At 48.6% G+C, this 17,630-nt stretch overlaps 6 protein-coding genes across 6 annotated transcripts; 4 read left to right on the forward strand and 2 right to left on the reverse strand.

The window, feature by feature from the left end:
• Positions 1–213: 213 nt before the first annotated feature.
• On the forward strand, positions 214–1,332 carry Pdw03_3390 (Short-chain dehydrogenase/reductase SDR; the record flags this gene model as incomplete). The annotated part of the gene is made up of 2 exons (XM_066100478.1): positions 214–846; positions 910–1,332. The coding sequence occupies 2 exons, from the start codon at positions 214–216 to the stop codon at positions 1,330–1,332; spliced, it is 1,056 nt and encodes a 351-aa protein (XP_065955878.1).
• A 442-nt stretch (positions 1,333–1,774) lies between these two features.
• Positions 1,775–3,420, forward strand: Pdw03_3391 (Anp1; the record flags this gene model as incomplete). Its single annotated transcript, XM_014676755.2, has 4 exons — positions 1,775–1,848; positions 1,969–2,651; positions 2,706–3,025; positions 3,076–3,420. 4 exons carry the CDS (start codon positions 1,775–1,777, stop codon positions 3,418–3,420), a joined length of 1,422 nt encoding a protein of 473 aa, XP_014532241.2.
• An 863-nt stretch (positions 3,421–4,283) lies between these two features.
• On the forward strand, positions 4,284–5,736 carry Pdw03_3392 (Sister chromatid cohesion protein DCC1; the record flags this gene model as incomplete). The annotated part of the gene is made up of 4 exons (XM_066100479.1): positions 4,284–4,402; positions 4,531–5,288; positions 5,362–5,528; positions 5,584–5,736. The coding sequence occupies 4 exons, from the start codon at positions 4,284–4,286 to the stop codon at positions 5,734–5,736; spliced, it is 1,197 nt and encodes a 398-aa protein (XP_065955879.1).
• Positions 5,737–5,928: 192 nt separating this feature from the next.
• Positions 5,929–7,080, reverse strand: Pdw03_3393 (Acyl-CoA N-acyltransferase; the record flags this gene model as incomplete). The annotated part of the gene is made up of 1 exon (XM_014676753.1): positions 5,929–7,080. The coding sequence occupies one exon, from the start codon at positions 7,078–7,080 to the stop codon at positions 5,929–5,931; it is 1,152 nt and encodes a 383-aa protein (XP_014532239.1).
• A 2,299-nt stretch (positions 7,081–9,379) lies between these two features.
• Positions 9,380–10,213, reverse strand: Pdw03_3394 (Mitotic spindle checkpoint protein (Mad2B), putative; the record flags this gene model as incomplete). Its single annotated transcript, XM_014676752.2, has 1 exon — positions 9,380–10,213. The coding sequence occupies one exon, from the start codon at positions 10,211–10,213 to the stop codon at positions 9,380–9,382; it is 834 nt and encodes a 277-aa protein (XP_014532238.2).
• Positions 10,214–14,141: 3,928 nt separating this feature from the next.
• On the forward strand, positions 14,142–17,373 carry Pdw03_3395 (Importin beta-5 subunit, putative; the record flags this gene model as incomplete). Its single annotated transcript, XM_014676751.1, has 3 exons — positions 14,142–14,957; positions 15,018–15,547; positions 15,603–17,373. 3 exons carry the CDS (start codon positions 14,142–14,144, stop codon positions 17,371–17,373), a joined length of 3,117 nt encoding a protein of 1,038 aa, XP_014532237.1.
• Positions 17,374–17,630: the final 257 nt, after the last annotated feature.

Genomic DNA, 17,630 nt, shown 5'->3' on the forward strand with positions numbered 1-17,630 from the left:
AAGGCCTTTTTTTTCACTTGGACTACGCTGTGACAACTCCCTTTTCAGTTCTAAATCCCCTTGTCCTCCAATATCCCACTATCTCTCTCATCTCTATATTTGGAATCGAACACCCTGGACCATAAGTTCTCTTCTGGCCAATTTTGTTTCTACTGTGCAACCCTGCCTACACCCAGACCCTTGGGAATTCCTGCCTAACAAAAGGTCGCCGTGATGGGTACGCCACTAACAGAAACGGTGATTATCACGGGTGGAGATGGATTGTTGGGTTCAAAGATCGCTATAGAGATCGCGAAGAAGCAACCTTTCGTCCATCTATTGTTGACGGCAAAGGAGATAAGAACCGATGATGTCCGCGATGTGATGGGGAAGATCCGCTTGATCGGCCCCAGGTCGATCGAGGTTCTTACCCTTGATCTGACCGATCTGAAATCCGTCGCATCCTTCGCCAAAGCCACTGTCGACCGTGTTCGCCTCAGAGACATTCCGCCTGTAACCAGTCTGATCCACTCTGCTGTGGCGACATCTTACGTTATTGAGGATCTCACATCAGATGGCTACGATCCTGTGTATCAGACAAATTGCTTATCTCCCTTTTTATTGACTATTGGTCTGCTCGAGGCATTCCGGGCCGGAGATGGTACACCAAAAAGCGGAGCGAAGGTGATCAATATCGGCTGTTCTGCAATGTCTTCCGGGAGGTTGGATTACTTCGACCGCGACTATGGAAGAAACGGCAGGCGACCGGGCACTACGCTGAGCGCAAAGGAAGAGAATCTTCGGTTTAGGAGCAGCAAGTTAATGGCGAGTGTCGCATTGTATGCATTGAGGCGGAGCTTGATCTGGGTAAGTTGACAATTCGGAGTTAGAGCCCCCCCCCCGATTGCCAACTAAGAAATCTATTTATAGACCGGCAATATATCGCTTGATATCTTCACCTTGGATCCTGGAGGCATGACTGGCCAGAGTACTCTGCGGACCAAGGCGCCCATGTCGGTCAGAGTCGCACATCAGACTCGGTCCGGGCTTCGGCCATTCTTGCGCATGGTATCCCGAAGTTCCATGAATAAGGCGAGGGGTCCAGCTAAGGCGATCGCCAGAGTCGCATTCCACATCGACACGGTGGGGAACTGGCAAAAGGAACACTATTTTATTCTCGACAGCGATTATGAGGCCGCATCCGTCTTGCTGAGCTTGCGTGATGGGGAAAAAGTGAACAAACTCTTAATACAGATGATGCAAATGATTGAAGTGGAAACAAAGCAGATGGATTCTCCTGCTCCTCTTCGACCTCAACTGAGTATGATCTCGCCTCCTATGCTTTCCCGATGAAGGGAGGAACTTATCTAGTAATACTAGCAGGGGGGAATTTTAAAACTACTTTAATCAAAGTAACAAAGCCTCTTGGAACAGTACTGCATTTATTTATGTACGTCTATCCTCATTTATGGTAAATAGTGCCTAGAACCTCATGTAGAAGAAACCAGGCACTGCAAGCGGATGACCGGATTTGGTGACCACAATCTAAGACAATTGGATCACATCAAGTCTTCGGAGGTTCCTGTCAGCTTCTTTTGCTTCTTTCATTTTTGTTTCCTTTCGCTATTCCAATATTCCCGTAAGAATCTCATTTCCTGTACTTGAGCCTGCTACGATTTGGCTCTTTTTTTTTGAACCCCTACAAATTCGGGGCTGTCACTAGGGGTCTGGCCGTTGCATCAGTTCTTGGCCCCCGACATAAGCGCTTCGACGGCCTGTGACAGCGCCCGCAGTGATGAACCGACACGTCCTCGAAAAGGGCCACTCTGCCTATCCAAGGGGTTCTGCATTTTCAATTTCACCGAATAGGTAAAGCCGAGTACCCAGTCCGAGCTAAGCTCGCTTCTCATTGTCCGAGCTCGGAGCCCCGTTGTCATGCCAGCTCATCAAGCTTGAAATCGAGACTGACTAGTTTCCCTTCGCTCACAGGTTCCAGCCTCGCTCGCCACCTGCCCTTCGGAGACGCCGGCAGCTCTTCCAGCGCCTCTGCCTCCTTGGCGGTGTGTCGCTAGTGCTATTCCTCTTGATCTTTCCCTCCTGGCGCGCCGCCATCCTTCCCACCATCTCACTCGGCCTTCTCTCTTACCCCGGAGATCTACACCTACAGACGGTCCGATATTATGATTTATCTGAAGTGCAAGGGACGGAGAAGGGTTGGGAACGTGAAGAGCGTGTTCTGATGTGCACCCCGCTCCGGGATGCCTCATCGCACCTCCCGATGTTTTTCTCGCACCTTCGAAACCTCACATACCCGCACCACCTCATCGATCTGGCCTTTCTGGTATCAGACTCTCGGGATGACACCCTAGGCATCCTATCACGCATGTTGGAGGATACACAAAAAGACCCGGACCCTAAAATGCCCTTTGGGGAGATTTCCGTGATTCAGAAGGATTTCGGCCAGAAAGTCCAACAGGACGTTGAAAGTCGACATGGATTCGAGGCGCAGGCGAGCCGACGTAAGCTGATGGCGCAGGCCAGGAATTGGTTGCTGAGCGCAACGCTGCGTCCAACCCACAGCTGGGTCTACTGGAGAGATGCGGACGTGGAGACTGCTCCGTTCACCATAATTGAGGATCTCATGCGGCATAACAAGGATGTTATAGTCCCTAGTGAGTAGTGGCTATTGCCCGAGTGTATCGGTTATCTACTAACGGACTTTGTAGATGTCTGGCGCCCGCTTCCAGATTGGCTTGGCGGAGAGCAGCCTTACGATTTGAATTCCTGGCAAGAATCCGAGACGGCGTTGGCACTTGCGGATACCTTGGACGAGGATGCTGTCATTGTGGAAGGATATGCCGAGTACGCTACGTGGAGACCTCACCTTGCTTACCTCCGCGACCCCTACGGCGATCCAGACATGGAGATGGAGCTGGACGGGATTGGAGGTGTTAGTATCCTGGCCAAAGCCCGGGTCTTCCGTGCTGGTGTGCACTTCCCAGCCTTTAGTTTCGAGAAGCATGCCGAGACGGAAGGGTTTGGCAAGGTAAGACGGTTATCAACGAAGCGGTGGTTACCTTTGCTAAAATTTCCTAGATGGCTAAACGGATGAAGTTCTCGGTAATTGGACTACCACACTACACCATTTGGCATCTATACGAGCCCAGTGTCGATGACCTCCGGCATATGGAAGAAATGGAGGTAGAACGACTGGCTCGCGAAAAAGAAGAACAAGAGCGAGCTGAGCAAAAGGACAGCACCCAGTCCATGCCACTCGATACCGATCACATTGTGAACGGTGAAGAAGTGCAAGGCTCTGCTGATGGCCCGGTTGGCCAGCCCATGAAAGACACCGTAGAGGCCCAAGGTCACTTGAAAGCCCAAGCTGAAACCGTCGACCACGCCGAGAAAGCTGAAGTAGTTAAGAAAGCCAAACTCTGATTCTTAGCTGGCTTTCCCTCCTCGCTTCTTTGATCCAGCCGGCTGGATTAGGCATTTGCATTCTCACCTGCGCCTTGAATGTCTCATATCCCTGTCGGGGAAGACTATTTGTCTGTTTAGACTGGGGCATTTATATGCCCAAGCTCTAGGAGTGTAGGAGCTTTGCTTTTTCATTTTTGTTCCGTTCTTGCACATGTTTTTTTTTATGATTTTGGGGGATTTCTTTTTTTTTTTTTTTTTTCACGGAATCACAACGAAGTATAGCGGTTGACGTGTCATGGAGAGCTATTGTTTGGCCATTCAAGCGCAACCCACGGATAGTCTTGATTTTAATGTCTACTACACAGTACTGAGTAGTTGGCCGCTTAGACGGACTCTGTCCTTGACGAGGTAGTTCTCATTAGACCTGTTTAGCCTAAGATTATATACAGGACTTTACATTTAAGACACTTTACCTTGTCCTTTTAGATCCTTTCTCAGTTGTGCTTGTTTTTGGCTTATCGTTTTTATTGACTGTTTCATCCCCTTGTTGTTGTGGCTAGAAGCACTCCGTACAGAAAGAATTAGCCGCACAAGGAACGGAGTAGAATATACGCGGTAAAAAGGATGTGACGGGCGAGAACTAATTTTTCTATGCATGCGATATAATTTAGTCGGTAACTTTTAAATCGGCCTAATTATCCAACTGTAACATAAAGACCTTCCAACCCTTCAGGGCTACTATGTACATCGGATGAAGCCGAATCCCTCTTAGCCCGTGGTCCGTGTGTCGCCACTTCGCTTCAAACGCGTCCGAAGCCAATTCATTTCCCTGAATCGTACTCTGCTTCGAGTTACATACCTTGCTCACATTGTAACCTGCAATGTCTACTCAAGACTCACGCGGGATTCTGTTCACACATACTCGCCCTCAGGAAGGGTTCCGGTTGCTAGAACTTACCCCAGAGTTGGAAGAACTACTGACATCGAAAGATGCACCGGCGTAAGTTGATGCAATGAACAGGGGTTCAAGCAGACCGGAAGCAACCCATGCGCTGCTTTTTTTTTTTTCAAAACAGACCCCCCTCGTCCTTAATTAGCAGCCCTCCACTAACTCGCGACGCCCATCAGACTTGAACTCAAATCGCCCTCTACAGCCCTTGCACAAGCAATAATCGATCCCACCGCCCACGACTACGTCAACCTATGCACACCTACACAAACCTACCGCATCCGCCAAGTCCAATCCTCAAATTCCCTGCATATCCTCCGTCCAAGCCGCGGAGAAATCTCTCAAGCGGACATCAAAGTTGTTGAAGAGGAAGCCGGCGAAAGTGGCTCGTTGAACCTTCCAGATGAAGCTGTAACGGACATTGCAAAGTGTTCCTCCACACTGGAACTGCATGTCCCACCGGGAGGATTCTCAGCCGTCCCGTTTTTAGAGAAGAGTCTGCGGCTTTATGACCGGCGCTGTGACGATGATGGGGATCTCGCAATGGGCGGTATCGCTGAATCCACGGGCCTGCTGGGATCAAAGGAGATGCGCACAGCCAGGGAGAATTTGTGTCAGGATATTCCAGTGTCAACGGCGCAGTGTGAGCAGGGCTGGTTGGAGCTTTGCGCGTTCGTAGATGGGACTGAGGAGGTGGCGTGTTGGCGGCCCTCGGCGCGGTCTCGATTGGCTGTTTGGAAGCGGTTGGTCGAGGGTGCTGTTTTACAGGGCATTGATCTTGAGAAGCAGTTTCTTGTTGGGGACTTGTGGAAGTCCGTCCTAGATGATGATGATGATGATGAGATGGAGCCGCCGTTTCCACGCGCGTTGCTAGAGGCTGTTGTGAGGCGCATATGCATTTCAGATGAACGGCCGCCTTTGTCGGATGATATTCAATGTGAGTCCAAAATGGACGGTGAGATCTGGTTGCAGGTATTGAACTTGCTAATGCCTTTTGTGCTGTTCTCTAGGGGCGAGCTTTGACAAGACCGAGTGCACACAGTGGGTTGGCGAGACTTACTTGGCTGCCACTGCTCCGACTCCGTCGTCTGCTGTTGGAAGAAGTGAATTTCTTCGCGCATGGAGAGACTGTCTACCTGAGACATGGAGAGGAGAAGCAACGCTGTCAAAGTTACCGGCAAGTCGCTCTTTCCCCACATGAGCTGTGGCGCAATAGCTGACCTTGACTACAGAATGGCTGCTACAACAGTCCTGACCCCACGACTATCTGCTTTGTTGAGCCCTTGCAACGACAGCCAACGAACAAATCCGCCTCTGCACCTGCCACAGCTGCGAAGGCCAAGAATGCTAGAAATTGGCACGAACTGCTCAAAAGCCGTCGTTGATTGCGAAAAGAACTAGCCCACTTGCTTCGTGGACTGCCATAGCATCTATTCTATGATGCGTGCATCTCTAGAAGCATCACGATCATATCTGCCGCCCAAACTTGCCTCGATCTGCATTTTCAGAAAGGAATGCGAAGAATCCCGAGCAATCAAAGAAACAAACCTCGACACACTGCTCCAATGAAGGAATGATTAGCACCAAGTGTACTTCTCATTCAACCACCACTCTACATCCTTGCCCAATCCTTGCTCCTCGCCAGTCCAACGTAAACTGGAGATGCTCTCCTTTTCACGGTGCACGAGTTCAGCCTTTGGGTCTATCAAAGCCACCGCCTTCTGCAAAAGGGGAGTAGGGTTCCAGAATTCAACCTTGCTCATGTTCCACTCGCGCGCCTCTTGTTGTGCTCGCCGGAGGATAGCAGCCATAGCCTGGACAGTGGCCTGCTCCTCCGCCGGAGATGTGGGGTCATCATACACCCACCGAAGAATGTAGAGGACATTGTCCTCGGGTGTCTCGCCGAAGTTCCGGTTCCAAGCGCAATACACGCGAGCCTGGTCATCACCAGCTCCCTTGACTACAGGGGGGGAGTGTTCGGGAATCAAGTTCTCGGCATAAAACTCCTCTCGAGCCCAATGCCAGGCAAAGTGATCAAAGTTGGGTAAAATGGCAATCTTAGCACCACTCGTCTTCTGCGACGCCAGACGCATCTGGTCGCGCAGCTTGGCAAGGACAGTCTCACTGCACATACACTTCTGAACATCTTCAGCAAATAGATCCCTCGTGACAGCCTTCTCTAGCCCGCCCGTAGTAGCCGGTAACGACATATGGGAAGACAAGAATGGCCGCCACCCAAAATGGGCGTAAAACTTCTTCCCAATGTCCGAGAAAAGTACCGTAAACAACGACATCCGTCGTGGCTCTTTCTCCATCTCCCACTTCTCGAGTCTAGTGCTCAGCTCCTCTAGCATTCGCTTCGCGTATCCTTTCCCGCGGAAATCAGGCCGGCAGTAGACACTCCCCACGCCGTGCGTGGAAACCGTCTCTACCTGCCCGTCGTACGCGAGCAGTGCTGTCTTCCGGTATGACTCACACGAGCTGAGGATTGTGCGCTCATCCTCGGGCTCATTGCGATCCACTAAGATCCAGCAGGTTAGGCCGTCGCGCGTCAGTCGTTGCTGGAGGAGATGATTCTCGCGTTCTATATATGTTTCCACGTCTAGTGGCCCTTTCCAGGCGACGCTGTTGAGCTTGATTGAGGCAATGCGCTCTGATGCTGTGGCTGGGACTAGAATCAGATCTGGTGATTCCCCCGCAGGAAGGGTGGGGATTTCTGCGGCAATCATATTGAATTGAGGTTCAAGTGTGAGTTCTCGAAATTGGGGATGCAGAAATGAGAAAACCCCCCAAGTGCAGGTGCAACGATATCGGAGAAAAGTGAAATCCGGGGTTATGAAGTCCAAAATTAAAAGATGTTCCGAAGACACAACAAAACTCAGCTTGGAAGATCCCCGTGAACACCGACGGAGCCCCGATGCCATAATAGACCGGTCATTTTCGAACTTTCTACTCCCATCTGGTCAAGATTATGACCTTGGGTCACACGAACCTCTATGATCGTACGGAGTGTATTCTCCCGATCTAAATCATTACAGACCAATCACACACCATTCATTCCTATTTCCCTCTCACCTTCGTGCATTCATCACGAGCAGGGCCGGATATGCCTGCCTCATACTGGCAAATAAATTTTTTTTTTTTAAAAAAAAAAAGACCCGTGTTTCTCCTTGTTAATGGCCCGAAGCAAAGCGACGGCAAGCGACACAGGGTTTGCGTTAGTCCTTATAACTAACTAATTTACTAGGACCCTTCCAAGGTTGACGTAAGAACCCCGGGACCGGTCTTTGGTGGAGTTTCAACGAGTCATGTGAGCCTTAGCGATTATGTCAATGTTTTATTTATATACCAAGGACACGCGTAACTGTCGTGTCGATCTCCATTTAAATTAATGCTCTGACGTTCCAGATGGAGATTGCATATGAAGCTTCCCTGAGTGGGGGGCTGGAGCTCATGTGACTATTTTTAATTTTTTTTTATATATTACTGTTCCTTGGTAACTCGATCATAGAACTATACCGGCGAGTTAGACCTGTCTTCCATCCCCGAACCCAACAGCCTTCTTACTTCGATCAGAATTTTGGAACCTTATAATAGGATTTAATGTTGCCTTCACTTACCAAAATAGGGATATGTCTTCTAATCATCCCTCGACTCACGGCTCTCTACTAAAGATCAAGAAACACAGCTAGACTTCGCACGGTAATTATACACCGGTAGTTTAAAAGCCCTATTGAGCGGTGAATAGGGCATGTCAGCTCGCATAGGGTTGGTTGAGTTTCTCGTTGTCTTACTTCCCCCGGTGAACCCCACTAGTTCTTGTGATTTTTTTTAATATTGGTTTACTCTACTCACACATCCGCGGCCACGCATTTTCATCCGGAAAACCTCACTGGAAGCCCAAGTAGCGTCTCGAGAAACATATGATTCAAATAGTTGCTGTCAAATGTCTTAGCCCTATTCATCTTGTCAGAATGTTTGCTCAGTCTCACCTTTATGCCAGAGCTCTCTCTCTCTCTCTCTCTTTACTTTCATCCCACAAAGTAGATATGTTCTCAGAAATAGACCAAGCACAATAACATAGTTTTCTATCTTTCTCCTTCAACGGTATCCTCTCACCTGCATTGGATATTTGACTAGCACTCTTACAAAGTCGCCCCCGAAGGCCTAGCGGCCTGTTTTCAACAGGCAGATCAGGATATCCAGCAGAAGTGTAGCAAACATAGAGCAGTTGAAATGGAAATCAAATGACACGAACATAAATCCCAAATCAAACAAAACTTTATGGCAAACCAGACATTGTGGATGGCATAAGGGGACCTTCGTTTTGAACGCAATCTTTTCGCTCGGCTCATCAGCATGAGAGCAGACACAGAAAAACGCCAAAATGAGAAGACAACGAAGCGATATTGGGAACTAGTTGTTATTATAGTCGAATTTGCTAGAAAAGAGAATCTTGTAGTTGATTTCAACAAAGGAGACAGGTGAAATTCAGCGGAAAGATGGGAGATGGTATGAAAAAAAAAGAGGCCGGACCGTAGTGAGAAAAAAAAAAAGCTAAGAGATAGAGCCCAGGCAACCAGACGAGATGCAAAATGAAGTAAATGGAAAGCTATGAAAAAAAACCGAGGGAAAAAGAAGAAAATAAGGATGAAGAAGGAGCGGCATAAGAGTAAGAGTGGAAAGAAGAGTAGTGAAAAATGAGCACTTGGAAATGAAGCACCAAAAGGAAAGAAATGAACCTGATCTATGTAAATAAATGCCGTGCAAGTCTCAAAAGTCGTCCGCTCCCCGTTTTATGTATTTGCGCCACGTCTTGTGGACGGCAGTACCGGAAATTCCTTCGTCCATAATGTATGTTCGATCGTTGGTCACGCTAAATCAAGAATGAAACAGAATTTGAGGGTGATCAGGGGGGAACAAGAGAAGGTAAAAAAGAGAAAGGGAGTTTTTGAAAAAAAAAAAAACACAAAAACAAAGAGCGTGAATTCCCCCCATGGCCTGAAATAGGATAGGAGAATTTCGAGGTCATGAAGGCTGCTCTGAGTCCTCCGGTTCGTTGAATTTCTGCCGTGCCTCTTCCACCCACAACTCTAACCGAAGCTCACCGGCTTCGACACGTCGTACAGGTACTGTTTTGGCACGACCATTCGAGACCTTGGGGGCTGCTTGCTGGGATTCGCCGTTCCGCACTTTAGAGACGGAAAATGGTGCGGTACACGATCGTAGGTGCACTTTGCCCGGTTCCGCCACAATCCAAGTTTGTTCTTCCGTGGTGGTCCCTGCCGGTGGTAAAGCATCTTCCCGCACTTCAATGCAGACGGTGAAACTGAACTCATCATCACGGGGAAGTGGGGTCAACCGGGCACAGGCTGAGGCCAGTCTTGCTAGGCATGCCCGGAATTGTGCCTCGAGGTCAACTGAGGTTGGTGCGGGGCCCTGGTCTGGGACAGGGGCACCTGTATCAGATGAATCTTCATTTCTGTCCTCAAATGTAGTATTCACCTCTCCCGTAGGGGCACGCGGAAAGCCCGACAAATCAAAGGCATATCGTTCGAGGGGTTGGCTTGTGCGAAGAGATGAAATTATGATACTGACTGCGGTGATTGTGCCTTTGAGAATCTCCGTTCCAACTGCGATTGCAGCATCGTTGATGTAATCACAAACTTTTGGGTGACGCGATTGTCGGACAGGGTAGTTGTATGCCCGCACAGGGAGAAAGGTTGCGCGCGGATAGACGGAGCGCAGAAACAAGATTTGATGGACGGAGACGGTGAGGAAATTGGTAAAGGAAGCTGCTAACGCTGACTGGTTTGTAGGCAGCGATTTGGTAGCAGGCACCGGAGCAGAGAATGTGGTCATGGTGGTGGTGGTGGTGGTGGTTGTGGTGGTTGTGCTACTGCTCTCACTGGCAATCGGCATTGCCGTCGAACGATCCGGTTTCGTTTCCGCGGTGAGGGTGATTTTGGCGGGGTCTCGAAGAATCTGAATGATGTTCCACCCTAAAGCTATTCATCGCTCTGCCTTTCTAAGCCATCGGTCAACGTCACGTCCGATCAAGTGTCAAAAGTTGTTGTGTTTTAGAATCGGTCAAAGTTTTTTGGTTTCCCCGAACTCCGGCCAGCGGTTTGGCGGACGCAATGATCCGCAGGATAAGGGTGGCCGATTAGGTCAGGGTGATTAGAATAACAGAAAGTAGTCACTTGAAGCGGCATGGAAGTGAGGTCTATGAGGGAAAGAAAGATGGTTGGGTATATAATGCGTTGGAGGGGGGTTTTGTTGTGTTGTAAAGGAAATCCGAAACGCACACTTGGGTGGACAAAACGACGAATAGAAGCAAACCTCAGATCACGAGGGAAAGAAAAACCATTTAACCTCTGAGCGACGATCCAAGTGCAAGAGCGTGATCACTTTTTTAGATTCAAGAACCCTTGGGGAGGGGAATTCGAGGAGGGGTGTTAAAGCGAAGGGAAAGAGGAGAAGTTTTGAGAGACAGTAACCCTTGAGAGGAATGATTTTAGGGGGTAAAAGGGGCTGAGCCCAAGTTGAAAAATAACGAGAAAAGCAAGAGGTTATAGAGATGAATTGATGGGATGTACCTCACTCTCTTGCTCATCGAGGGGAAAAGCAGAAGAAAGGCGGACAAGACGGACGTAAGTTGGAAGGGTCCTGGTTCCTGTCACGTGCGTCATGGGTCTGCAGAATCCCGTCAATGTTCGCTTTTGGCTGTTTAGGAATGTGTATAGCTTTGTATTATGTGTTTTCATACATGTCTCAGTGTGTAAATATTTGCCTGCCCGAATCTTGTGTGCGCCGCAATTCAGCATGGCTTACAGAGCAGAATATCTGCTGGAAGTGAAGAAAAAAAACCCCGAAATTGAAAAATACGGTGTGCAGTATGCAGTGTACAATTTTTAGCATTTCACCATATTTGTATGGAGAAAAGAAGTGCACACAGCTTTTTGCCGCTCTTTTTTCTTCCCCACTGTCCACTATGAAGTGGATGAATACTATGAGAGGGACGATCATGACTAAAAAAGGGCAAGAGAAAGGCGGAAATACCTACACATAAGCTAGTGTACCTATGTAGTATATAAAAAAGCCCCCATGTAACTGCTATGGTGTCAGACCGAAGAAGCAACGAATAGCTGAGCAGAATTTGGTCATATTGCGTTCTCTCGAATAGCATACTAAGCAGTATGGAAACATCTGGGAAATCTTCCATGAATTAATTGGAACTATGTGAATAGTGCCAGCAATAAAAATTGTGAACTATCTAATCTCTTTAGACATGGAATTGAAGCTAAATTTACAGCTTCTCTTCCACCCCTATAAGATACATGAAAATCCCTCATTTATTTATAAGAGAAATATAAAGAATTATTATCACTTAATCTATCAACTTCGATTTGACTCAAAGTAGGCCGAATTAGAATGCCAACGTATGACTCGGAAGGACATGGTTTCTATATACGGAGTAGAAACTAGTGATAAAGATATTAAACTAAATTAACGGCGCTAATCTCGATTCCGTATCTCCTCGGGGTTCTTAGTATGCAGAGATTATCGAGTTAGGGTTAGCGTTGAAACCCAATGCCATGTCAATTATGAAGAATTAACTAGGATTCTCAACATATTCCAGCACCTTACTCACCAACCTTTGAAGATTACAGAATGTTGTGTGGACAAATATACAAGAAAACTGTAGCACATATAGTAGATGGTGGCAAGTTTAATATGTATGCACATAAAACTAGTTGGTTGATCTAATTCGTACATTATACATTGACATGTATAATAGTGAGCCTACCTGGGGTACCAGCGAAGTACCGGGTACACTGTACTACATCGTACGCTTATCCACTCTCTTCGCTGGCTTATCCGATAACCTTCCTACAATGACGGCAGTGGCGGTCATAGGACCAGGGTACACTTCCCCGGGGACAGTGTCATCTATGCTCCGTCATTTGTACTTTAAAAATTCATGCAGGTTCAGCGTACGAGATATCTTTCTTGTGCTAGAATATCAATTTCTTCCATTTACTTGTACAATGTCCACGGGTGTTTCTCTTTGTCGTTTCACAGAGCTTTACGATGGGATGGATATATGTGCATAAATATGGGATGCTAGACTCTAGGGCTACACTAATTGGTAGCTACTACAGGTAAAACCACCCTCTTGAGGTCACTTGATTATTAACCATGTTATACTCCGCACATTCTATCTATTCTGAATTTTAGTCCTCTTGATGATCTCATTTCCCGAGCTGTGTGGCCGTTTTAACTTCGAACCCATAGTTCCCCCAAAACGCCACGGAGTCAGTTCAGTGGGACTCCCGTATGACCCAATATAATTGACAAAAAAGGTTAGATTTTATTTGGATCTTAACGGAAGATCGAGCTAGTTCAATCCGGTTACCAATTCCACATTCGGCACAGGCCCCGAAATTGTGAACGGTAATCCACTACTCCTTAATGGGTCATGTCCACTGGATGTCTCATCGACCTCCACAGAGGGCTGATCTCTGGAGTTTCCCGGCGTTGAACTATTCTGGGATGCCGTTGGAGAGAAAACTGAGCTTGAATTCTAAATTAAGCGTTAAACTATGAATACCCGAAGGTCTCTCAATTCCTAATGTGCCCTACATACAATAGACATCTTAAGCCTCTGCCAGCAAGAAAGCAAGTAAGAGGGAAAAGGACGCATGTGGATTTTGAGGTCGACCCTTGTCGACAAATTCACGTTTTTCCACACTGTCCACTCCATTTGACCTTGCTGCCTGATATATCTATTTGCCTGGATGCCATTGCAGATCGGGGTGATATCCTGCTTCGAAGACGAATTGGCTGTGTTCAATTTTGGAGGCTAAAAATTTTCTCTCGAGCTTGATTTGAGTCGGCAGTAGAGATAGATTTTCAATGTAAATGAGCCTACCTAAGCATTTATTTTGTACAGCATAGGTACATACTTGATACAACCGAGTGTCAGAGAATTTTTACTCTCTAATAAATGGGCAATGGTGTCTATCAAACTACAACGTACTCCGCAAGTTGGGTTTATTCCTATAACATGCATAGATACACTTGATGTAGATCTTGACATCTTAAGACCTCAAGCATTTTCACATTAGATAGGCTAGCACGTGTGAATGTAGAAATGCAATGATTTGCGACAAGAATTGTAGGCTGCGTATGTTGCCTCTGTCCTTGACGAAGTCAGTGCATCTCGCTCAAGATGGTATCATTTAAACGTTAAGGGTAACACGCCAGTGTCTTTTTGAAAGTTCTCTTTAGATAGCTTTCTGGGGGGTTATCAAAACTTCTTTCCTCTCAGTTTCATAGCCAAAGGATAACAGTAAGCTACAACGTCGCCAGGAACAGTTGACGTGCCGGGCCTATCCTCTACGATGTACGAGATGTATAAAACGCACTGTAGAAACGGGACATGCTAAACACACACTCGAGGATACGGGACATATTTAAAGATGATCCAAAACAGGAATAAAGTAGTAGTGTAATTGATAATAGCTCTTATAACACACACAAGTAAACCAAGTCCAATAAAAGACGAAGCTTACAATGGTGTGAAGACCGGGACGATTTACGATTGTTGGTCCGACCGCCTTTCGAACTGCCCCTCCTCCGCGTCTCCTTATCTGTCGGCGCGCAAAACATTGGATTCCCAAATTTCGTGACACCCATTGGCTTCAAGCCCTTCCGTCAACTCTCTTTCGTCTCTTCCCGAAAGACATCCCAGACCCCAGGCCTCATTGATTACACTTTTTTCGCCATGGAGCAAGAACTCCTGTCGCTCCTGGCAGATACTCAGTCACCGAAGGCTGATACCAGAAGGGCCGCAGAGTCACAGTTGGGAAACCTTTATTCCCACAATTCCTTCGCAATCTCACTCACAGCAATCGCCTCACACGAGTCAGTTCCGGTCAACCTACGCCAGTCTGCCCTCTCAGTCTTGCGTACCTTCATTGCCGCCACCTGGTCCCCAATTCTCGACGAGTTTAAAGGACAAATCCTCATCAACGATGCGAACAAAGCCAACGTCCGCCAGGCGCTATTGATCCTCGCCACAAACGATACTCCTCAGCGCAAGGTGAAGAACTCTGCAAGTTACGCTGTCAGCAAGATCGCTAGTGCCGACTTCCCGGACGATTGGCCCGAGCTGCTCCCCTCACTGCTCCGTATCATCAATGACTCTGCCAGTACTGATGGCCAGATGCACGGTGCGCTGAAGGTTCTCTTGGATCTTGTCGATACAGGGTTCAGTGAGGAGCAGTTTTTCAATGTCGCCCGTGATCTCGTTTCGTCCCTTTTCGCCGTGGCTACCTCTGAGTCCAGACGGCCAATGCTGCGCGCTCTGGCTGTTGCAGTCTTCCGTTCCTGCTTTGATACTCTTGAAATGGTTCTGGAACAACACAAGACAGCGATCAAGCAATTCATGGATGAGGTACTAAGTGCATGGTCGCCGTTCTTCGGCACAGCTTTAAAGGCACCCCTGCCGCAGCCACCCAGCGAGGAAGAGGAACACAAACAGGGGGAGATTGCATCCCAATGGAGGGGAATTGTTGGATTAAAGTTGCAAGTCGTCAAGGTATCTGGTGTTTCATTTGGGTTTCGTTAGGCTTTCGCTGACACGATATTTGATTAATAGACTCTCATGAAAATCCGCATGGTGTTCCCTGCTCTTCTGACAGCACAAAGCCCACTTTTTTTCTCAACAGTCTGGGCGGAACTCACCAATGCATTGCCGATCTACCAGAACTTCTACATTGAAGGGGGGAGGCAGAGTCGTTTGGAGGATGGGGACGGACTTCCCCACTCACTCGATTTCCTTGTTTTGGAGGAGCTTGATATTATCCAGGCTCTCTTGAAGGCACCCCCGGTGAAGGCAGAGCTGCAGCAGCAACTTCAAAATGCTGGTGCGACTGCCAGCACGTCCAGCTGGCTTCCGGAAATTATGAAGCTCGCCAGTTCCTATGCACAGATTACAGCAGAGGAGGAGGCTCTATGGGAGATTGATGTGAACCTTTTCCTCTCGGAGGAGACTTCTGTCACGGCCAACTACACACCTCGAACTTGCAGTGGAGATCTAGCGATCAAGGCTGGAGAATGGCTGAAGGGTACAGCCGCCGAGGGTCTCCTAAGCCATATGAATATCATCTTTGCCGATTCGTCTGTTTCGTAAGTATCACTCTACATTTAGGCCGGGGAAATTTATTGACCTTGACTCAAATAGGTGGAAATCACGGGAAGCCTCTCTCTACATTCTCAACTGTTTGCTTCGAGACTTTGGAGAAGTGGACCAAGAGATCTCACCTGAGCTGTCATCCCACTTCACCCAATTCGTGCAATATGCGACCCAACAAGAGCAGGAGCTCTTGCGCGCTCGAGGCTACCTTGTGGCTGGCGCTTTGTCCAAAGTCGCCGGCGAGGCATTCCACCAGACCACATCATCCTATTTGGAGGCTACTCTAAAGGCGATTGCCGAAGACCCCACTGAAGTGGTCCAAGTGGCTTGTATCCGAGTGCTACAAGATCTGATGCCCGCTTTGCCGACGAGCTTGGCGCGCCCCTTCCAGCCTGCGGTGATTGCGGCCATATCAGAATTCATCTCTACACACGACCTTCGCGAACAGACTGATTCTGATGATCTCAAGGTTACGTTGGCAGAAACCCTCCGGGACACTATTATGGCTGACACTAGTGTGGTTCTATCTTCTACCGCCATTGACGTGCTGTTCAACATTGCTAGTAGTGGAGCCGAAAACTTCCAACTGACCTTAACAGTCACAGAGGCATTTGAGGATATTGTGGACCAAATTACCGACAACGGCCCCGACTCTTACATGCGTCTTTGCGAGAAGGTGCTTCCATCGTTGATGGGTGCGATTGATGTGGGCAACCTAACTGAAGAAAATGCTTTGACAAACTTCGCTGTCGATCTTCTTCGCGCTCTAGCCGAGCGGAGTCCCGAGCCGATGCCCGCTGGTTTTGTGGAGACGGTGATGCCCAAGTTGAATCGCCTGCTGCTGGACTCTGATGAGGCCAAATTGATCCGGCCCGCCACGGAGGCCGTACGACACATGCTCTCTCATGACTTTGCACAGTTTGTTGTCTGGCGTGATCCTCAGTCTGGAAAGGAAGCACTTGAAGTGGTTTTGATCATCATTGACCGCCTGCTGGGCCCGGGCGTGAATGACAACGCAGCCACAGAGGTCGGCCAGTTAGCAGCAGAGTTGGTCGAACGAGCCGGCTCCGAGCGCCTCGGACCCTACCTACCGCAGCTCCTGCAAGCCGTGGCGCAGCGACTGGCGACAGCACAGCAAGCACAATTCATTCAAAGTCTTATCCTCGTCTTCGCGCGACTCACTCTTATCAGCGCACGCGAGGTGGTGGACTTCCTGGCCCAGGTGAACCTGGGCGGCCAGAGCGGACTCACCGTGGTCCTCAGCAAGTGGCTTGAGAACTCTGTCAACTTCGCCGGCTACGACGAGATCAAACAGAACATCTTCGCCCTGGCACGACTTTACGAGCTCGCCGACGCACGTGTGGCCGAGGTGCCTGTCAAAGGCGACCTCATCATTCAGGACACCGGCCGAATCAAGACCCGCTCGCAGGCACGCAAAAACCCAGACCAATTCACCACCGTGCCCGCACCACTGAAGATCATTAAGGTTCTAGTCGAAGAGCTGGGCGCAGCATCCGGAAATAAGGAAATCGACGCCGCCACCGCGGCAGCCCTGGACGAAGCTGACAGTGACGACGGTGATGACGACTGGGAGGATCTCCCCGGGCAGGTCCTGGACCTCGGCATCGGAGCCACAAAACAGGGACTGATGAGCTTCGGCGAGGGCGGCTCCGAGAGTGTCTTTGGTGTGCGACGCCGAGACGATGAAACGCAGGGCTTCCTGGCGGATTTCTTCCGACAGGCCTTCACGCAGCCTGGTTTCCAGGAATTGTATGCGGCACTAAATGCGGATGAGCAGGCTAAACTGCAAAGTCTGTGAGGAAAGCGCGAGAAATTTTACTCAAGGCTGTGGTTGCAAGTACCCTTCCCCGGGGCCCAGGTCATTAATGGTTTGATGCATGGATGTCAATACAACAAGCAAGGGCTTGTATCTGTCGCTTGTACGGCGTAAACACCCCCTTTTTTCATTTTTTTTTTCAATTCTCTCTTGTTATCTATCGTACTGTAGAATGAGTATTAGCAACCATGGTGGTAGGGACATTGAAAGGTTCCGGTTTGGACCGAATTGATGATTTC

This window comes from Penicillium digitatum, chromosome 1 (genome assembly GCF_016767815.1).
Source record: "Penicillium digitatum chromosome 1, complete sequence".
NCBI classification, from domain to species: domain Eukaryota; kingdom Fungi; phylum Ascomycota; class Eurotiomycetes; order Eurotiales; family Aspergillaceae; genus Penicillium; species Penicillium digitatum.